Source organism: Bos javanicus, chromosome 13 (assembly GCF_032452875.1).
Source record: "Bos javanicus breed banteng chromosome 13, ARS-OSU_banteng_1.0, whole genome shotgun sequence".
In the NCBI taxonomy this organism is placed as follows: Eukaryota; Metazoa; Chordata; class Mammalia; order Artiodactyla; family Bovidae; genus Bos; species Bos javanicus.
This window is the reverse complement of record NC_083880.1, coordinates 46,929,994-46,953,109: the sequence shown is the minus strand read 5'-3', so window position 1 is coordinate 46,953,109 and position 23,116 is coordinate 46,929,994. Positions and strand designations below refer to the sequence as shown.

The 23,116-nt window shown below is 40.7% G+C and overlaps 1 protein-coding gene across 15 annotated transcripts in view; it reads left to right on the top strand.

Annotated features, from left to right (window-relative positions):
* The first annotated feature begins 4,436 nt into the window (after positions 1-4,436).
* The window catches only part of ZMYND11 (zinc finger MYND-type containing 11), a 73,855-nt gene continuing 55,175 nt past the window's right edge, over positions 4,437-23,116 (top strand). For 5 of the 15 annotated variants that reach the window (XM_061436572.1, XM_061436571.1, XM_061436565.1 and 2 more), the window contains exons 1-2: positions 4,437-4,527; positions 19,419-19,553. In XM_061436572.1, coding sequence (XP_061292556.1) covers positions 19,438-19,553 — 116 coding nt within the window. In that variant the 5' untranslated portion in view covers positions 4,437-4,527; positions 19,419-19,437. Of the gene's footprint in view, positions 4,528-4,678; positions 4,768-4,967; positions 5,058-5,325; positions 5,416-5,745; positions 5,837-19,418; positions 19,554-23,116 lie in introns of those variants that run through there. The other 10 variants (XM_061436577.1, XM_061436574.1, XM_061436567.1 and 7 more) reach the window with 4 other exon arrangements.

Here is a 23,116-nt window from a genome sequence, read left to right as displayed (position 1 = left end):
TATATATATATATATATTTGTTGTTGTTCAGTCGCTAAGTCATGGCCAACTCTTTGCAACCCCATGCACTGCAGCATGCCAGGCTCCTCTGTCCTTTACCAACTCCTGGAGTTTGCTCAGATTCATGTCCATTGAGTCAATGATGCCATCCAACTATCCCATCCTTTGCTGTCCACTTTTCCTGTTTCCTTCACTACTTCCCAGCTTGGGGTCTTTTCAAATAACTCGGCTGTTTGCATCAGGTGACCAAAGTATTGAAGCTTCAGCTTCAGCTTCAGCATCAGTCCTTCCAATGAATATTTAGGGCTGATTTCCTTTAGAATTGACTGGTTTGATCTCCTTGCAGTCCAAGGGACTCTCAAGAGTCTTCTTCAGCACCACAGTTCGAAAACATCAATTCTTTGGCACTCAGCCTTCTTTGTGGTTCAACTGTCACATCCGTACATGATTATTGGAAAAACCATAGCTTTGACTATATGGACCTTTGTCAGGAAAGTGATGTGTGTTATCTTGAGAAAACTCTGTTAGCCTTTGCCCTGTTTCATTTTCACTCCAAGGCCAAACTTGCCTTTTACTCCAGGTATCTCTTGATTTTCTACTTTGGCATTCCAATCTCCTATGATGAAAAGGACATCTTTTTTTGGTATTAGTTCTAGAGGCTCTTGTAGGTCTTCATAAAACCAGTCAACTTCAGCTTCTTCAGCATCAGTGGCTGGAGCATAGACTTGTATTACTGTGATGTTGTGTGGTTTGCCTTGGAAACGAACCAAGATCATTCTGTCGCTTTTGAGATGCACCCAAGTACTGTATTTTGGACTCCTTTTTGATTATGAAGAAATGACTACTCAATGACTACTCAAATGACTACTAAATTAATACTTTGTTACCAAGAAATCATTTATGTAATTTGAAAATGCAGCTACTATTAAGTTCAGTTCAGTTCAGTCGCTCAGTCGTGTCTCTTTTCAACCCCATGGACTGAAGCACGCCAGGCTTTCCTGTCCATCACCAACTCCCGGAGCTTACTCAGACTCATGTCCATAGAGTCGGTGATGCCATCCAACCATTTCATCCTCTGTCGTCGCCTTCTCCTCCCTCCTTCAATCTTTCAAGCATCAGGGTCTTTTCCAATGAGTCAGTTCTTTGCATCAGGTGGCCAAAGTATTGGAGTTTCAGCTTCAGCATCAGTCCTTCCAATGAATATTCAGGACTGATTTCCTGTAGGATGGACTGGTTGGGTCTCCCTGCAGTCCAAGGAACTCTCAAGAGTCTTCTCCAACACCACAGTTGAAAAGCATCAGTTCTTCAGCGCTCAATTTTCTTTAGAGTCCAACTCTCACATCCATACATGACTACTGGAAAAACCACAGCCTTGACTAGATGGACCTTTGTTGGCAAAGTAATGTATTTTAAGTTACATAGGGTGATATACATATTCCTGAGTCTCCATAAATGAAAACGCCAAGTCTCATTCAAATGGACTTATTTTACTTCAATGGTTTATAGTACTGTGATAACACAGAATAATAATTTCTATCCACTAATTTCTGTATAATGTACTGTTCATCTGCATTCCTGAAGATTTTCCATAGTTATTCTCTACATTACACTTAAGATTATGTCCTCCAAAAGCATATATTCAGTATTCATGCATTACATACAGTGTTTATGTAATTCAACCTGTGAAACAAAACAGAAATATGAAATGAAATTTTAAAGAAATAAAAGCAAGCCTTTCAGGAGCACATGCATGAACTTATTATTGCTATATACTAGCAAGACAGAAACACTCTGAGATGGGAATTTATTAGGCAAACCCAAACTCTATGTAACTGGGAAGCCACCCTCTCTAAACCGGCCCTAAAAAATCTGAATTCATCCACATTATGTGAGGAAAGTAGAGAAAAGGATATTAGAAGACACTCCTTATAAAGTATAAAAGTTGTAACCCTAATGGGCATATTTTAAAATAGGTGTATATTTGTTTTTGACACATTAGAGTAATACATTTTTATATAGTCAAATTTATCACTCTTTTCTGATAAAAATAATTGGATTAGAGCTTAGGATATCACTTATTGGCTTTTTGGTTAAGATCAACTGCAGAGCTTCATATGTTTCTCTCCGCATTAATCTTACGAACATTCACCTATATTTTCTTCTACCTTTAGAATAATCACTGTCAGTTTCTACGGTTGTATTATTCAAGTCATTTGGATTATTTTAAAGTATGGTGTATAAGGTAAGGATATGATTTGATTTCGTTTTTTAAAGAAACAAAAATTCCACACCAATTTGTTGAGTAACCCATGCCCTCTCTATTTACATATTTCTTTTTTAATTTTTATTTTATTTTTTTTATTTACATATTTCTTAAAGCAGAATCTGGAAAAAGTGATATGTTGATCAAGTCAGATGTTACTTAAGTGTCAAGTGTCAGCCAGGTTTGGGGAAGAACTAGGAGTGTTGCGTGGGTCCTTCTTTGGGTAGTGCTAAGTCCAAATTCACTGCGGATGGTGACTGCAGCCATGAAAGTAAAAGACGCTTGCTCTCTGGAAGAAAAGCTATGACAAACCTAGACAGTGGATTAAAAAGCAGAGACATTACTTTGCCGACAAAGGTCCATCTGGTCAAAGTTACGGTTTTTCCAGTAGTCATATACAGATGTGAAAGTTGGACCATAAAGGAGGCTGAAAGCCAAAGAATTGATGCTTTCGAACTGTGGTATTGGAGAAGACTTTTGAAAGTACCTTGGACTGGAAGGAGATCAAACCAATCAAACCTACAGGAAATCAGTCCTGAATATTCATTGGAAGGACTGATGCTGAAGCTGAAGCTCCAATACTTTGACCACCTGATGCAAAGAACTGACTCATTGGAAAAGACCCTGATGCTGGGAAAGATTGAAGGAGGGAGGAGAAGGCGACGACAGAGGATGAAATGGTTGGATGGCATCACTGACTCAATGCACATGAGTTTGTGCAAACTCCAGGAGATGGTGAAGGACAGGGAAGCATGGTGTGCTGCAGTCCATGGGGTAACAAAGAGTTGGACACGACTGAGCGACTGAACAACAGCAAAGTCTCTGAGACGTTGGCAAGTTGGTGTAAACCATTCCTCACAGCCCATTACTCTCCCTTTCTCTCCTCTCCTTGATACCTCTGTTCCTTGCCCTCTCTTTGCAGATAAATTCATGGTATAACATAAGTTGCATGGAAATAATCCTTTGAGTCTTCTGGGCCTCTCCCCAGCTCCCAATCCCAAACTAGTTGTCTGCAACCATCTCCCCTGCCTATTATTTATTCAGCTGGGAGGAAAATAAGGTAAATAAAACTGTTCTGAAGGGAAAATAGGGCCAAGGGTTAAATTCTAGGCAAAACCACAGAAGAATAAGAGATAATATCTAGGTACAAAAATAAAAATGATGGCTAAAAATTTAACGGGAGAAAAATGTGCAGTTAGGGTTAGTGATCTCTCTCCTAAAGTGTAAGTTTCCTTTTACACATATGTGATGTCTTACTTGAGTGGCCTCTGTGAAATACGTGTGGACATGCAGTCCTCTATTTTATAGATGACTTTCAAAGAAAGATGATTTACTCAAAGCTATTCACCTTTAGAATTCCTGGTCCCACATTCAAAAGCATGGCTTGATTTTTTTCTGACATCTTTAACCCCTCTGCTCGATTTTATTGGCATATATTTATCCGTACAATTAAAATCAGTTAAAATTATTTTGTAATGTCCCTTGAGAGAACGAAAAACTCTCTGGAATGTATCAGAACCAGGGCCTATGAAAGGCCATGTCTCTTAGAACTCCCTTTCGAAATTCTAACTTAGCCCTAGAGACCAGCTATGAAAGATTGATGAACTGGATTAGACTCCAGCATATCTTGGACAAGAGTCTTCCAGCAATTTTCAGGTATGCATGTCCAAAGAGAATCAGAGTTAGGAAGTTTTGGTTGGTAGGTCTTCCTTCCAAACTCTTATGGACAAAGATCATTAGAGAAAATACTGTGAAATCTATAAAAGTCTCCTTATCACTGAGACTTTCTTAACCCACATATTGGGTCTCCTCAGGTTGGTTCTAGAATTACAAACTAAGAAAGATAACCTCCTTCTCCTTACACAAACTGGTAGTGTTTTTGCAGAAACGATAATGCTTGCTCCCGTCCTTTCTTAAGACCTGTTTGTGTACACACGGAATGAAGAATTCAGCATGTTCCTGCAATACGTTTCGTTAACAGAATCCAAAGGGTATTAACGTCCTTTTGCCGATCTCGCCGATTCAGGCCTCGCTGCTTTTCCAACCCTGTGCCCTCCGGGCCGCACAGAGCCGGCGCCTGCAGCGCCCGCGGCCGCGGCCCGCGCGGGCGATGCTTCGGGCGCCGGATCTTTGTGCGCCCCGCGCCGGGCTCCGCGCGCCCGCACGTACGTAGCTTTCACGTGCGTGTGGACTCGGGTGCCTGTGTGGGTCCGTAGGAATATGCTCGGATTAGGGAGAGGCGCGGAGCACAGGACGGCGGGAAGGTGGGTGTGGGCGTGTGGGCAGCCCGCCGGGAGGGAGCCCGCGCGGAGCCCCAGCCCGCGGCCGGCGGCGGCCACACAATAAAGCCCGAGGGCGGCGGCGGGCGGTGGGAGGCCGGCGGGCGGCCGCCCCGCTCAGCCCGCCGTGTGAGCGGCTCCGCGGCCCCGAGGACGCGAACTTTCCCGGCGGCGGCGCCGCAACTCCGCGCCCGGGCCCGGCCCGCCGCTCGGCGAGGAGACCTCGTAAGTGCGGCGGCGGGACCTCCGCGCCGCCTTGCCGGGTGCTCGCGAGTTTCTGTGGTGGAAGCTTGTAAACATGGCGCCCCTGAGGCGCGGGGTCCAGGCGGGCGGCGGGGGGAGGAGGCCGGGCCGGGGCGGGGAGGAGGGGAGGCCGGGGCGGGGAGCCGGGCCCGGAGACCGCAGCCCCCCCGCCCCGCGCCCCGCCGGCCCGGCCCGGAGGAGGCGGCGCGGACGGCGGGCCGGCGCGGAGGGGCAGGGCCTGGCGCGGCGGCGGCGAGCACCGGAGCATAATGGTGGGGACGCTCGGCCTCGGCGGGGGTGCGGGCGCGGGCGGGGCGCGGGCGGGTGTCCGAGGCGGGGGCTTTGTGAGGCCCAGCCCGGCCGCAGCCTTTCGGGCCGCGGGCGTGACCGCCGCTCGCCTCCGGCCCGCGGAGCTTTGTTCGCGCAGGGCCGGGCCTGCTGGGCCGCCCTTGGCCGGCGGGGGAGGCGGGCCCGCCGCCGGGGGAGGCCCCGCAGGAGCAGGGACGCGCGGGGCCTGCGCGGGCCGCGAAGCCGGGGAGTCGCGTGAGCGGCGCCCGCCAGGCCGGTCCTTTTTGCGCGGCCAGGCCCCTGGGCCACGGTCCGGGTTGGGGTCCGCCGGGACACGGCCCTGTGAGTGTCTGGGGTGGGTAGGGTGGGCTGGGGGCGTCCGCGGCGGCTGGGCAGGTTGGTCGGTCCGCAAGGGCCCAGGCGAGGCTCGGCCCCCCGGGTCCGGGAACCAGGCGGCAGCGAGGCCTCCGCCTCCTCCGCAGACCTCCCGGGCGCTGCACCGCCTGCGTGTCCGCCGCCGGTCCTGCCCGGCTTCAGGAGGGGAGCTGCTAGGCTGCGGCCCAGCGGGCTGGCCCGGGGCCCCAACTTCCGCGTGGACCGTACCCTCATGCGTTTCTGGCCCAGCGGTGCCCGGTGTTTGTACAGTGGGGGCGTGAGAGCCAGTGTCCATGGTCCTCGGTGTTACGGACCGTGTGGGCTGGTTGCCCGGTGTGTCCGTGGTGTGCGCCTGCTGTTACATACGTGGAAGCCTGCATGATACCTGGTGAGTGTTTGGTGCTCGGCGTGCACCTGGAGCTTGGTGTCACATGTGGTAGGGACATGCTACCCTGTGGAGTTACGGTGCCGGGTGACACACCAGGTGTGTGCATACCTGGTATGGGCATGTGATACCCGCGGTCACACACTGTGTGTTCATGGTGCTTCGTGTGCTCCTGTGGGGTGTGGGCCCAGTACAGGGTCCTGTTGAACTCAGAGCCGACACCCCGTTGAGGGATGGAAGAGATGCTTGGGTCAGACTTTGAGAGGCCCAGGCAGGGCCCTCTGAGATTTAGGTCCTGGGTCCTTTGGTCTGCTCACCCAGGTGTGCTGCATCTTGCAGTAAGCAGAGTCCTGTGGAAGCAAGAGACTGGTTAAAAATAATTGTCTATTCGAAGGCAGAAAGTAAAACCTTTGTTTTCTTTTAGACAGAAATGTGGGAGTTGTAGCTTAGTGATTGTGGGCTGCATAAACTTTTCAGGTTTGGGGGTCATTGATTCTCATTAATGGTTTGAAGCTATCAGGGAAATCGTTTTAGCTATACTTTCAAAGTTTGAGTGCTTCTTTATAAGAGTCACCTGTGTGACTTTTCTGAATTCTAATTTGTACAAGCAGGAAATAAAATGTGAATTTTGTTCTAGCATGTTATTTTCCTTGTCTTTGGCATTGGTTACAGTCATTATTTTGATGGACTGTCCTTTATAGATGGCCAAGTTAGAAAATTAGAGGTCAGAAAATATGATTATGACAGACTCAATAAAATATTTTTCTTGCTTAACTCAATGCATGATTAACAGAGGATCTCTGTTTTTGTGGTACTTTTCCCACTTATATATTGTTTATATGAAAACAGAATTTCCCTTTTACGTTTTGTAATTGGGCAATTTATTTTTTCAGTTACCTGTTGCAAGGTACTTAAATAAACATACATGTAAATATTCCCAGCTTTACAAAGAAAAATCAATTAAAATGTTAAAATTATCTCCTTATTTCATATGCAGTATTCCTAGATTATCATTATGTTGATACTTTGAATGCTTGTCATGTTGCATGTTTCCATGAATTGCCCTGAATGTGTTCACACTTTAACCCTTTTGTAATTGTACCCGCTTTTCCTTTAAGGGTTGTTCAGATAGTGTGTAAGAAAGACCTTCATACCCTTTGGCATACCTAAATTGAGATACTAATTGAATGTAATTAAGAATTTTAGCATTCATAATAAAGTATGGAATGCTGTCTTCCTGTTTCCTAAAGCCCTAAACCTCTGGTGGCAGATTTTGTTTACCTACCTCTGTGATAAATCGCTTCAGTTGTGTCTGACTCTTTGGGACGCCATGGACTGTAGCCCTCCAGGCTTCTCTGTCCATGAGGATTCTCTAGGCAAGAACACTGTGGTGGGTTGCCATGCCCTTCTCCAACCACCTTTCAGTTGAAAAGCAAAGAGGCTGTGTCTGGAAAGGGGAAAATGTTAAGAGTCAGGCTTGAAAAAAGTTTCACTGTTTCAAAACCTTAACTTGGACTCAATAGTGAATTTTCTTTACAGGTTGATTAGATTTTGTGGTAATTGATTAGAGGTAGGATACCAGCAGAGTTTGAGGCCTGTGGCTTGGGTCTGAATCTCATATCTTTCATTTACTAGCAAAGTGACCTTGGACAAATTATTTAAATTTGCTTTGCCTGGTCTCAGTTTCCCCATCTGAAAGAGTTTAATTGCTAGCACTATTTCTTACCTGATGACTTTCAGTTACTTTCTTTCAGTGGCATTGTCAGAAGTTCAAAAAGTTTAATAAATCTGCTTTGGTACAGTGTAGTCTGTCCTCCTTTGGTCTTGAGTTTTGAAATGTTTTTGTATCCACAGGTTTGTTACATAACTGAGTACCATGATGAAAATAGGTATCATATATTGTATGTTTACTAAGTCTCAACCATTTCACAAAGTTCTTTATGTATACTATCCCACTTTTAAAAATCATACATACGATCATCTTAAAAGCATAGCAGTCTTCCTTTTAATTGTATAAGGTCTGACCTCCTTGTAGCATCTCCAAACCCCTCAACACATTTACATAGTCTCTCTCATAAGAAGTGAATGACGTAGTAGTGAATGAGAGTAGCAAATGAGAGAATATAATCCACGTAATGTAAAAGTTGGAGAAGGCAATGGCACCCCACTCCAGTACTCTTGCTTGGAAAATCCCATGGATGGAGGAGCCTGGTAGGCTGCAGTCCATGGAGTCGCTAAGAGTCAGACACGACTGAACGACTTCACTTTCACCTTTCACTTTCCTGCATTGGAGAAGGAAATGGCAACCCACTCCAGTGTTCTTGCCTGGAGAATCCCAGGGACGGGGGAGCCTGGTGGGCTGCCGTCTATGGGGTCGCACAGAGTTGGACACGACTGAAGTAACTTAGCAGCAGCAACATAAAAGTTTGAGAATCTCTATGATTAGAGTTGAAATGATAGAAATGAACATAATGGAAGGGAGATAAAATTCAAATCTAAATGCCCAGCAGTATGATGTAATAACTCACATGTAATATTTTAAACATATGTACTCCCTTAAGATTTTTTTATGTGCATGTGTGTGCCTGCTATTACTGTTTCCAGTTAGAAAATTCTTGAAAAGCTATTTATAGGCATACCTCATAGATACTGTGGGTTTTGCTCTAGACCACCACAGTGAAGCAGATACAATAAAACGTGAGTTTTTTGGTTTCCCAATATATATATTTAAAAGTTACATTGAGACTATACTGTAGTCTATTACGTGTACAATAGCATTATGTCTAAAAAAAAAAACATACCTTAATTTAAAAATATTGTTAAAAAAATACTAGCCATTATCTGTGTTGTGTCTGAGTGACTTCACTTTCACTTTTCACTTTCATGCATTGGAGAAGGAAATGGCAACCCACTCCAGTGTTCTTGCCTGGAGAATCCCAGGGATGGGGAAGCCTGGTGGGCTGCCGTCTATGGAGTCGCTAAGAGTCGGACACGACTGAAGCGACTTAGCAGCAGCAGCAGCAGCATCAAAGATCACTGATCACAGATCACACTAACAAATATAGTAATAATGAAAAAGCTTAAAATGTTGCAATAATAACCAAACTGTGACAGAGAAACAGAATGAATGCTGTTGGAAAAATGGCACCAATAGACTTGTTCAATGCAGGATTGCCAGGAACCTTCAATTTGTAAAAACAGTATTTGTAAGGGGCTACAAGGTAAAGTGCAATAAAACAAGGTATGCCTGTAGTTTGTATTGTGAAAATACTATACAATATTTGATGTTAAAGTTACTTACAAATGCAAATAAATAGTATTAAAAGTTAAATAAAATATTTATTTGGAAATTTAAATATCTATAGAGAGCAGTATGTATTTAGTAGGCAAATTTAGCAAATTGTTAGGCTTACTCAACTCAATTTTACAAATCTAATTTATGTACAACTAGTAAATATTTAGACATTGAGCTAATCTTTCATTGTATTTTAGCAACATGCTTTCTATTCAGTCAATACATAAATGGCTAATATTTGCCTAACTTTATGTGAAATTAAAGAAACGGATAGAAATAACAATGGAATACTGTCAAAATAGGGTTTTTAAGGGATCATATGGACTCACGAGAGGAATATGTTGAGCAGATTACACTGTTCTTATACAGTAGTTGGAAAAATGTGTTTTGCTAAAAACTTATACACAGTATTTGCCTTTTTGTAAACTGAGGAACATTTAAGTCTAGTAAACTAATTTTAAATAACTGCTTTTATAAAGTTGTTTTGTAAGATCACATTAAAATATATTGACATTATTTATAATAAGTAGAATATGTTTTAATATCTTGTGTTCATTCGTTCATTCACATTGTTATTTATTGAGACTGCTTTATACTAGACACTTGGTAACGAATTACTGAAACAAATGCAATAAGGTATAACCGAAGAAATTAAGTACAGGTGCTATAGAACCATATATGTGAGTTAAGGAATGTTGTATTTGAGCTGAAATTACTTTTGAGTTCTTAACACTGATTTCAGATTCATTCTGATTTTAACTTTGTGACTTTTATTAGCTACTTGATGATTTTTAAAGGCAACTTTATTATGGTTAGTAATTTTTTTATTCCTTTGTTATTATCTAAGCATTTAAATGAAAGGTAGACCCACTTAAAATCATTAATATCTTTTTGTAATTTGACCTCCTTGTATGCTAAGTAAACTTAAAATTTAAAGAAAGAGTACATCTTTCCTATCCATTTACCATGTAAATGAAAGAAAGATACATACAAATATTTAGAAGTGTATTTAAGAGCTTGTTGTGCAGTGCTGTGCTTGGTTGCCCAGTCGTGTCTGATTCTTTGTGACCCCATAGACTGTAGCCCACCAAGCTCCTCTGTCAGTAGAATTTTCCAAGCGAGAATACTGGAGTGGGTAGCCATTCCCTTCACCAGAGGATCATCCTAACCCAGGGATTGAACCCAGGTCTCCCGCATTGCAGATGGATTCTTTACCATCTGAGTCACCAGGGACTAACTTTCTCACTGAAGTTTTCATCTTGCGTTACACGGGGCAGTCATTGTCTCAAGGAATCTTCTATTGTTCCCATTGCTGGATAAGTTGACTTTGGCTTGAAATAGCTAATTTCTTATTTTTAACTCTTTATTTTATATCGGAATATAGCCAACTATCACTATTGTGATAGTTCAGGTGGACAGCAAAGGGACTCAGCTGTACATGTACAGGTGTCCTTTCTCTCCCAAGCTCCCCTCCCATCCGGGCTGCCACACTGGACAGTTCGCTGTTCTATACAGTAGGACCTTGTTGGCTATCCCTTTTAAATGTAGCAGTGTACGTGTCCATCCCAAACTCCCTATCTCTTCCTCCTATCCTTCCCCACTGGCAGCCATAAGTTTCTTCTCTAAGTCTGTGGATCTGTTTTATAAATAAGTTATTTGTATAATTTCTTTTTAGATTCTGCATATAAGTATGTCATATGGTATTTCTCCTTCTCTGTCTGACTCCACTCAGTATGACAAGCTCTAGGTCCATCCATGTTGATGCAAATGGCATTGTTTCATTCATTTTAATGGCTGAGTAACTTTGCATTGTATGTATGTACCACATTTCCTTTATCCAGTCCTTTGTCTGTGAACTTTTAGGTTGCTTCCATGTCTTGGCTGTCATAAACAGTGCTGCAGTGAACATTGGGATACATGTATCCTTTTGGACTTATGTTTTTCTCCAGATATATGACCAGGAATGGGATTGCAGGGTCATATGGAAGCTCTGTATTTAATTTTTAAGAAACCTTCATACTGTTCTCCGTAGTCGCTATACCAGTTTATATTCCCGCCAACAGTGTAGGAGGATTCCCTTCTCTCTACACCCTTTGCAGCATTTATTGTTTGTGGATTTTTTGATGATAGCCATTTTGACGGCTGTTAAGCAATATCGCAGTGTAGTTTTGATTTGAAGCAATATCTCCGTGTAGTTTTGATTTGCATTTCCCCAATAACTAGCACTGTTGAACATCTTTTCATATGCCTCTTGGCCATCTGTATGTCTTCTTTGGGGAAATGTCTACTTAGGTTTTCTGCTCATTTTTTGATTGGGTTATTTGTTTTGATGGTGTTAAGCCTCATATGTGTTTGTGTTAGTTGCTCAGTCTGACTCTTGGCGACCCCATGGACTGTAGCCGCAAGGCTCCTCTGTCTATGGAATTCTCCAGGCAGGCATACTGGAATGGATTGCCATTCTCTTCTCCAAGGGATCTTCCCAACCCAGGGATCTAACCCAGATCTCCTGCATTGCAGGCAGATTCTTTACCGTTTGAGCAACCAGGGAAGCCTCATGAGCTGTTTGTAAATTTTGCAGACTAATCCCTTGTTGGTCAGGTCGTTTGCAGATATCTCTCTCAGTCTACAGGTTGTCTTTTCTTTTTGTTTATTGTTTCCTTTAAAACAGATCATTTCTTTAAAGTTACTCCAAGTACGGAGGCTTCAGGATTCAGAAGGGGTTTATTGTCTAAAAATAAAATAATATGAAATGTGGTGAGGAGAGAACTGATGAACTGATTGGTAGCATGCCTAGGTTCACATCATGTTGATGCTCATCAGTGGGGATATTACACAAGGTTTTCTTATGTTTAATAACTATAGGAAGATTTTTTAAAGAGCAATACGCTTAATGAAGGCTAAACTATCTCAGCTTGAAAGTTATTATGAACACTATAGTTTTTTGTTTTTGTTTTTTGGTAGATTCTTGATTTATCTGCTTATTGATTGCTTTTCTGTTTCAAAACTGCATCTGAGAAATACTGTTAGAGAGATAAAGCTCTTAATTTTCAATTGAGTTTTGACATGAAGCCCTTCTCAAATTAATATGGAATATATCTACTTCAGCTGGCCAGTACTTGTAGGAACAAGTGAGATTAATTTATTTGGGCTTGCTATTGATATGTGTAAAAGTTTTTTGGGGCATTTTATTTACCATTAGCAATGTTATCTTTTTAAAAATTAATGAATTATTTATTTTTGGCTTCACTGGGCCTTTGTTGCTGCGTGTGAGCTTTTCTCTAGTTGTGGAGAGGGGTACTCCCTAGTTGTGGTGTGTGGGTTCTCTCACAGACATAAAGAACAGACTTGTGGACACAGTGTGGGGTGAGGAGGAAGGAGAGAGTGGGATATAGGGAGAGAGTAACATGGAAACATACATTACCATATGTAAAATAGATAGCCAGTGGGAGTTTGCTGTATGATCCACTTCAGTTCAGTCGCTCAGCCGTGTTGGACTCTGCGACCCCGTGGACTGCTGCATGCCAGGCTTCCCTGTACTGACTCAGGGAACTAGGCAGGGCTCTCTGTAACAGCCTAGAAGGGTGGGATTGGGAGGGAGGCTCAAGAGGGAGGGGACATATGTATACCTGTGGATGATTCGTATTGATATTTGCCAGAAACCAACACAATACTGTAAAGCAATTATCCTTCAAGTAAAAATAAACAAATTTTAAAAATATTGCACTTAGTGTAATGTCAAAATACCTTATGTTTTTTAGTTTGAAATACATACATTCTTATTCTGCACATATAAGTAGGCTCCCGATTGTGATCAGTATTTGTATTAGATTGTTTTAGTTCAGAAACTTCCATTTGAGAACTTGAAAGTTAAATTTTTATGATTATGGAAATAAAAAGTTGTAGTCTCAGTTATTTCCAAGTGAAATAAAAGCTGAACAGCTACCAATACAAAGTTAGACTTTGTCTTGATTCATTTGTGTATTTAAACAAATCCTAATGAAAAACATACTGTTGTAAACCTTAGTTGCTGTAGTGTTTGCATCTTTTAAATAAATTCTTTGGGATTTAGGGTGACACGTGGGAAGCTCCTGATAGTACACTGGTTCTCAAGCATGACTGAGCACCTGAATTTTTTTCTTCTTAACAAGAACATTAAATCTCTGGGGATGGTTCTGGGCTCTATTTTAAAGTTCCAGTTGGGTTTTTTTGTTTGTTTAACTTTTTAAATGCCACACTTTTATTTTTAAGTAGTCCAAGTATATATGCCTTCTTCTAGAAAGTTCTTTTTGTAATGACTTATAGAAAACGATGTACCCTGTGACGTTTAGCTGCCTGTCTCAGAAATTATTTTTCAGGAATCTTAATCTTGAAGTTTCCTACAGAGGATAATCTAAATGACCTGAAAAATAAATGTGTCCCAGAAGAAAACTAGTAGTCTTTTCAGGTTCCTCAAAAATACTCTGGCATTGTTGCTTTGCTGATGATCAGGGGGCTGGATAGCAAAGGTGGGGTTGGTTAGTGTTTCCTAATGGTCCTGCATTGTGTCTGGTTCATTGATGTCCAGGCTGCCACCCAATTCAGTGTCTCTGAGATTTCCTGTAGTTTGAGCAGCAGCCTAGTGTTCTGCAGGTTGTGGAGTAAGCTGGTGACATTGACAGGTATCAGAAGCACCTGGGCAGTTGGTATGCCAGCCATGGTGAAATTGTGCCTACAAGTGAGTTAGACCACCTGAGGAGGTTTTCCTGGCACTGCTGCTGAGCAGCCTCGGTATTCTTGGCTTTTGTCTGCATGTCAGGTGGTCCTTGATGTTCCTCCAGATTGAGAGTGTCGTTTCCACTTACAGAGTCGGAGCAGAGCAGGAGCAGCTTCATTGTCTTAATCAAGTCCCAGAAAAATCCAAGGGAAGAAGCCTGTGAGCAGTGAAATTCACTGCCACTCCAGTTACTGGTGACCGACACCTGCCTTCTCATGTTTTTGCACGTCTACCAGAGGGCTTCCTGAGGACCTGTGGAGTGTCTGATAATTCCCACGGGTTTCTTTTCTTTCCTCTCTAATGTAGACTCCATCAGTCTGCAGAAGTCAGGGCTTTTAGAGGAGGAGGAGTGACCTGGAGAAGCCTCCTTTGGCTTGGTTGCTGACTGTTGGTGTTGTCTTCAGCAAGTTCTGAACTGGTCATTTGCTCTTCCAGCTGGTTGGCATAGCTTCGTCTGCAGTTCATTTCCCACTAACATCAGTCCTCTCAGTTTTTTCTAATTATTTTAAAATATTTCAAGTCAGATTTTCTTAAATATAATTTTCTCAGTTTTAGATGACCAGATAGAGTGAGGAATTATGGCGTTAGAATCCCATTTAAAATAGAATATTCCTATAAAATTGGACCTTGAAGAATAGAGTGGAAAATGTTAGATGAGTATACTATTACAAGTCTGTTTGCTTCTTACACATTATTAAATAATATCTTTTATTCAGCATCTGTAATTATCCCTATATCTGCTGCCTTCTACTCCCAAATTTTTCTGGAGTTCTAGGCAAGTGGCTTGCTTTCGTCACTATTTTTCAGTTGCTAAGTCGTGCTTGACTCTTTGCAACCCCATGGACTGGAGCATACCAGCCCTCCCTGTCCCTCACTATCTCCTGGAATTTGCCCAAGTTCATGTCCATTGAGTTGGTGATGCTATCCAACCATCTCATCCTCTGCCACACCCTTCTCCTTTTGCCTTCAATCTTTCCCAGCATCAGGGTCTTTTGCAGTGAGTAGGCTCTTCGCATCAGGTGGCCAGAGTATTAGAACTTTAGCTTCAGCATCAGTCCTTCCAGTGAATATATAGGGTTGATTTTCATTAGGATTGACTGGTTTCCTCTCCTTGCAGTCCAAGGGACTCTCAAGAGTCTTCTCCAGCACCACAATTTGAAAGCATCGATTCTTCAGTGCTCAGCCTTCTTTATGGTCCAGTTCTCACTTCTATACATGACTACTGGAAAGACCTTAGCTTTGACTGTACTTCCCTATGTAAATTTGACCTTCCTTTGTTTGGCCAGAAACATACAACTCCTGTATTCATTGTGTGTCTTCACTTTTTGTGGAGTGTATGTTCATCAAAGATGTTTGGTTTTTTTGTCCACTTTTGGGGGGAGGGGCAGAAAGGTCTTTTACTCAGCATCCTAACATCCATGATCTAAGGGTATCCTTCTTAAAGCAAATCACAGCTACTCGCCTAAGTTTAAAATCCTCTCAGTTACTGCCATTGAAATTACTTGGAAATCCACGCTGGTTATTCTGGACTTCGGATCCTGCATGGTTTGATCTTAGATCCTGCCTCTCTGCCTCTTTTCACACAGTACCTCTCTTTATGACATTCCAGCCACTGTCTTTTCTCCCCTTGAAATATACCAAGTCTTTCTCACTATGACCTTTAACTGGAAACTTTTACCTTTTGACTACATTTACCCATTTTTCTCCCACCTTCCCTGCCTTTGGCAACCATCAGTCTGTTCTCTAAATATATAGGTTTGGTTTTTAAAAAAAATATTTGGCTGCACCAGGTCTTAGTTACAATGCACAGAATCTTCGATCTTTGTTTTGGCACCTGGGATCCTTTAGCTGTGGCATGCAGACTCCCAGCTGCACCATGTGGGACCTAGTTCCCTGACCATTGCCACCAGACCACCAGGAAGTCCCTATTGTGAATCAGTTGCAGTGAATGTGGTGGTACAGCTATCTTTTTGAGATATCTTTTTGAGAGTTTTCATTTTCTTCAGATAAATACCTAAAAGTGTAATTACTGGATCATATGGGAGTTCTGTTTTTCACTTTTTTCCTCCATTATATTTTATTACATGATATTGGATATAGTTCCCTGTGCTATACAGTAGGACCGTGTTGTTTATCTATTCTGTAGATAATAGTTTGCATCTGCTAATTCCGAACTCCCATCCATGCCTCCCTCCTTCCTCTCCACCTTGGCAACCATAATTCTGATCTCTGTGTGTCTGTTTCTGTTTGGTAAATAAGTTCCTTTGTGTTATATTTTAGATTCCACATATATGTGATATCATATGGTATTTGTCTTTGTCTGATTTCATTTAGTATGATCTTCTCTGGGTCCTTCCACGTTCCGGCAAATGGCGTTATTTCATGCCTTTTTTATGGCTGAGTAATTTCCATTATGTGTATGGACCACATCTTCTTTATTCATCTGTTGGTGGACACTTAGGTTGCTTTCATGTCTTGGCTACTGTAAATAGTGCTGCTCTATGAACATAGGGGTGCATGTATCTTTTTGAATTAGAGTTTTCTCCAAATAAATGCCCAAGAGTGCAATTGCTGATGGTAATTGTATTTTTAGTTTTCTGAGGAACCTCCCTACTGTTTTCCATAGTGGCTTCATCAATTTACATTCCCATCAACAGTGTAGGAGTGTTCCTTTGTCTTTACACATTCTCCAGCATTTCAGAGACTCAGAACAGCCAACTCAGTATTGAAAGAGAGGAACAAAATCAGGGCCTGATACTATCCGACTTCAAGATTTATTATAAAGATATAGTACTTAAAACAGTGTGGTATTGGTGAAGTAACAGTCAGTTACATAGATTAGTGAAACAGAATAGAGAGTTAATTTTGGTTAAAGGCATAGGTTTGTGTTTAGGCTCATTTTTGTATGTGTGGATGTCCAGTTGTACAGCAACACTTGATGGAACAGACGGCTTGATTGCATTGCGTTTGCTGCTTTGTCAGGAATGAGCTGACTCTGACACTTAACAGCTGGTAGGTCTGTTTCTGGGCTCTCTCTTCTGTTCTGTCTGTGTGACTTGGATAGGTAGATCTCAGAAATCTTGGTTTTAACTTCACATCTGTTTTCCTGAAATGTAGCATTGGTTAATTCTTTAATCTTGAATTTAATCATTTCTAGGAATTAAGTGACATCACTTTTAAAATTTCTGCTACCAGTCTCTACTATATTCTCCTGTTAGATAATAGTTATATTTGCTATTTATTTTAGTATTTGTAAATGTTAACTTTGTTATTATATATTTTCTGTATTTCTGAGTAAAGTATTCTTAACTTTACCTGCGTGTATTTTGAAAACATCTTACAAGTTGAGTTACATGTCAACTGTACCTGTTTGTATTCCATTGTTTGACTCAGGGATTGTAATATGCATCCATGATTTAATATACTTCCCCTTGAATTAATGTAATAAATACCACTTCACATAAAATGTGAGAATTTACAATGATATAACTGCTTACTACCTCTCCCCTCATGTGTATTATTCTTGTCATCTATATTGTGCTTCTACATATGTTGTAAATCTAATGATACCTAACAGTTATTTTTATGTTTGCTTTAAACAATCAGTTATCTTTTCAAGACTTAAGAAATTTTATATTTTCCCACATTTACCATTTTGTAGTGTTACTTAATCTAGAAGTAATGTTTCTCTGGATTCTCACAGCATATATTTTGGACCATTTATGTCGTATATGATATTATAATTAGTAGTGCCATGTATATGTCAAATTTCCTCTGCTAGTTTTAGGTCATTTTCTGTCAAGGACTAGAGTTTATACATTTAAAAATACTTCATTGTGTTTAGCACAGTGCCTTACACAAAATAGGCAGCTATTTTTCTTTAAGTGTGTGAAAATGAAATTTTGTTCTTTTATCTGGGTATTTGTATAATCTGACAAGTTGTATTATTGTGGTTCACCATTAGATGTCACTTTTACCAATAAATTCCTCATCATAATGTTACTGGGTTTGGAAACTTGACATACCTATACTAGTGCACTTAAACTGAGAAGTTTCTGTATGTTTTAAAGTTTCAACTTTTTAGAAAAAGACACATTTGTAAATCATAATTAAAATTTAGAAAATCTTCTAGTTTCATATTTCAGTCTATACTGTACAACTAATTATCCTGAAGTTTTCTTGAAAACTTGAATGTTGGCGTTATTGTTTTGATTCTGAACTGATTTTGTAATTCTGAAAAGAACTGTCTTATTTCAGGAGCCTAGCTGGTCCTAGATTCACCAGAAGTGAGTCTCTGTTAAACTGTGGCAACTTCTGGCTCTCTTTGGGATTTTGGAGAAGTAGGGAGAACCGACTTAGCCGTGAAAAGACGTGTGGAGGCGGGGAAAGGGGTCTGCGAGGCTCTGCTGACTCCCCAGAGCACAGGGAAGCGCAAGGAAGCTCGGAGGAGGAGCATCCCTGCTGGTGAAGGATCAGGCCAGGGAGCGTGCAGCCATCCCCAGAGCTTTGCTTGTCTGTCTTATGCCTTTGGGCCTCGGCATCGTAACCTGTGTGCTTTAGGGCTCAGGCCTCTCGTTGCCCAGCAGGTCTGTGCCCGTGCCCAGTGGGGAGTTCAGACGTGTGGCCTCTTCATGTTGTACCATCGCTTAGCAGACATTCAGGCTGCAACTCTGTTTTGTCCCCCTAGTCTTGCCAGGATGTAGCCGGTGGCCTTTTGCCTCAGTCTGTTCAGAATATAGAAATCTGAGTAAATTAACAATGTTGATTGCTTATAACTTAAAGAATGGCTGGCACCTGAACCTTTCTGATAATGTGGGTCCTTTCATGTCATCACCGGTATACCAACTGCCAGCCTTTGACACCTCAGTCAGAAACAACTGTTCTGTACTTTCTGTTTGTGGTCTTATTATTCTTTAAAGGAATGTTGTTTTCATCTATCAGTATGTCTATATTGAATAAAGATATTCACTCTTTGCAACCCCATGGACTGTAGCCCACCAGGTTCCTCTGTCCATGGAATTTTCCAGGCAAGAATACTGGGCTGGATTGGCATTTCCTTCTTCAGGGTATCTTCCCAACCCAGGGATCAAACCTGGGTTTCCTGCATTGCAGGCGGAGTCTTTACCGTCTAAGCCAGCACGGAAGCCTCTTTCATGATGAAGTACCTAATAATTTGGACATTTAGTTTCCATTTTGCATTGATCTGTCAAATTACACACAATGTATTATCAAAAAATGAAATTTTATGTAGTAATATTTTTGCTTTATAATAAGTTTTATATGTGTATTTCTTTGGCGTATTGATGTAAGATGACTGCTCCTTCTTGGGCAGACCTTTTTGACTATTGGTCTTTTAATGTCATTCTTTGTGAAGTAATGAAGTGAAAATTTTAATGGAGTAATTGGTGATGTGGATGGTAGAAAATAAAAAGTTGGCTGTACTATATAGTGAGGTGCTGACTGTTAACTCACTTATATTGATGATAATTGATTTGGTAATCTGTGCTTTTCCCTTATGTTTCCATATATTGCTACAGCTAAAGGAGTAAACAGGTCATGGCACGCTTAACAAAAAGACGGCAGGCGGACACAAAAGCTATCCAGCATCTTTGGGCAGCCATTGAGATTATACGAAATCAGAAGCAAATTGCCAACATTGACCGTATTACAAAGTAAGTCATTTTATACAGACAGATCTCTCAAATTTTATGTGGAATTTTGGGAGAAAAGGTCCAAGAATCATTTATTTATTATGTTAATCAACATGTATTACAAAGTACTAGTCACTTTTTGCCTTGTAGGATTGTAAAGTTGTTAGGGAAATACTGAAACATGCACAAGCACCTTGTGTTTAGAGGTTATATAGACTATCAATGTGTACTATTTCCAATAGTACACTAATACATTTTTAGTATTCAAAATTTTTTTAACTCTTGAAAGCCAGTCTTTATTTAAGTCTTTTATCAAAAGGTATTTGGTTAATTACTTTCTTCTATGTAAACTATCTAAAAGCCTACTGGTCATTGTTTATTTTAATGTATGAATAATATATGCTACCATATAATGTGGTGTAGGTACGGTACATAACTTATTATTAGTTTGTAGTACACTAACCAGAATTTTCAACAGTTTCATTCTATATTTTTAAGTTACAGACAGTATATCTTCAGCTGAAAGAAGGAAGTTCTTCTTTATTTTATTTTCCATTGCTGTTTATCTCGATGGTCCAGGATTCAGAATAGCAAAAAATCTGACTCCTGTATGAATGCTCTGTTTACATGTTATGTACTAATTATAAGGGAATCTTCAAATAGAAATTGATTTTGTTTTGCTTTGTATTTTTAAAGGAATACAATTAAATTAATCTTTTTAAAATGTTTTAATTTTTTAGAATACTTTCGATAGAATTTCTTTATACTTATTCTCTGACACATCCTTTAAACGTTAACTATGAAAATGGAAAACAGATGATTTACAAAAGCTCATTTAAATAAGCGATTATTTTTGTCCTTGTTAATAGGCAACAAAGTTAAGTAATATATGTTTATATTTTTGTCACGTAGTCATATTCTAGTGAAGAGGTTTATAAAGGTTACTTAAGAGGGAAAGGCCAGGAGAAAGAAAGATGGTGTTGTATGTTGTTTTAACTCTGTATCCTTTCTTTGGATATTTTAAAGTTGCCCATGTACAACTCTCTCCTATAGGTGACTCGAAGGGGAAGAAATAGGTAATAGCTGTGTGGAAAATAAGGATAAAATAATAGTATATAATAAATAAGTTACCTTTAATATTGGTGATATTGGAATAAAAATATTTTTTAAAAACCTCTAAGTACAGAAATATAAAAGTATTTTCCTATGGTTTGGATTTAAAAAAAAACCAACATAGTTTGTTTATATCAAAATTTACAGATGAATGGTGGAAATAAGATACTGTTCTTTGGATTTAATTTTTAAAATTCATTTAATCTTGACTGAACTATTTCAACTTACAGGCTGTTACTTCTTCTTAATCCGTGGCATCTTTCTCTAAAGCTCTAGGGACATTCTCTAGGAACCTGTGGGAATCTCCAGGTGAGGTATTCAGAGTTTGTCCGCCAAGGTTGCTGACATGTGTGTCAGAGTAGTCTTTGGATGACCAGGCTGTGTGTGCTTGGGTTTACATGTTAAATTGTGAGAGACTCGCAGAGGCTATGGACAGCATTGCACACCTCTTCTCGGTATGCACAATGGACTGTCCATAAACATTCTCTCTTCTCCTTTCCTTATCAGTACAGCCTTAAGGGTGCCAGGGTGTATTTTCCTTCATGTCCAAAGGTTCGTCCATAGGTCTTAAGATAGCTAAGAATAAATTCATTTATCTGTCAGTTAGTCATTGTTATATCAGTCTTATCTAAGGATGAAAAAAAATAGAAAATCAGAGAATGTGTGTTTGAGAGGTTTCTGGTGTTCCTTCTGCCTCGTCTGAGAGTATGCTGTGTCTCTTTTTAGTACGGGATGCATTCATAGCATCTAGTACTTTCATAACACTAGTCACATGTAATTATTTCCCTGCCAGACTGTCAGCACCAGAAAGGAGCTGTCTAGATAACTGCCTAGCCCAGTGGTGTGGCTTCTCAGCAGTGTTAATTTCCTTGCTTGTAACCCTTGCCAAGGTAAGGTAGGAAGAGGCATTGGACCATGACAGGAAGTCAGATCTTTTGCTTTAAAACCTAATCATCTTATTCTGTTTTCTAAGTAGGTAAATACTTCTCAAACTTTAATGGTAAATCAAGGTACTCAGTTACAACTAAGTCTGAGCACGGAAGTGCCTTTCCATCTTTATCAAATATCTTAAGCTGCTGAAGGTTTTAGTGGAGTTACTATGAAGAATGTATATGTAGTCATTAGGTTTCATCCTCTATTTGACTGGTGAGCTACTCCCTAAGATCAAAGTTGCACAGTTTCAGTCACACATTAAAAGTTTTGGGCTTTGGGGTCATGACTCTTTTTACTTAGAAGTCTGGCAGTCCTAAACACTGTAGTTTACCACTCGCTCTATGTTTCAGTTCTGCTGCTTTTTATTTGAAGTGTCTTTTTAAAGACATTTTTAATTTATGTTTCTCATTCATCTTTTTTAAAATAATAGCAATTTTGTTGATTTTTTGGTCACATCACATGGCATGTGGAGTGTGGGTTTTTAGTTCCCCAACCAAGGATAGAAGCTGCCCCTGCTGCAGTGGAAGCCCAGAGTCTTACTGGGGCTGCCAGGGAAGTCCCTCTCATTCATCTGTTTTTGTTTTTGTTTTTTCTTTGCAATTTATTTATCTAAGGACTTGGTTCATTTACTCTGTGGCTTCTTATAGTCTGCCTTTGTGATTGCATCCCTGTGGTGTGCCTTATCCTGATGCTCATTTCTTTGCATCTCATGGAGGCTACTAGAGATCTCTTCAAGAAAATTAGACATACCAAGGGAACATTTCATGCAAAGATGGGCACAATAAAGGACAGAAATGGTATGAACCTAACAAAAGTAGAAGATATTGAAAAGAGGTGGCAAGAATACAAAGAAGAACTATACAAAAAAGATCTTCATGACTCAGATAACCAAGATGATGTGATCACTCATCTAGAGCCAGACATCCTGGAATGTGAAGTCAAGTGGGCCTTAGGAAGCATCACTGTGAACAAAAGTAGTGGAAGTGATGAAATTCCAGTTGAGCTATTTCAAATCCTAAAAGATGATGCTGTGAAAATGCTGGCACTTATTATGCCAGCAAATTTGGAAAATTCAGCAGTGGCCACAGGACTGGAAAAGGTCAGTTTTCATTCCAATCCCAAAGAAAGGCAATGCCAAAGAATATTTAAACTACCGCACAGTTGTACTCATCTCACACGCTAACAAAGTAATGCTTAAAATTCTCTGAGACAGTACGTGAACTGTGAAATTCCAGATGTTCAAGCTGGATTTATAAAAGCCAGAGGACCCAGAGATCAAATTGCCAGCAATCCGTTGGATCATTGAAAAAGCAAGAGAGTTCCAGAAAAACATCTACTTCTGCTTTATTGACCACGCCAAAGCATTTGTGTGGATCACAACAAACTGGAAAATTCTTCAAGAGATGGGAATGCCAGACCACCTGACCTGCCTCCTGAGAAATCTGTATGCAGGTCAAGAAGCAACAGTTAGAACCTGACATGGAACAACGGACTAGTTCCAAATCGGGAAAGGAGTACGTCAAGGCTGTATATAGTCA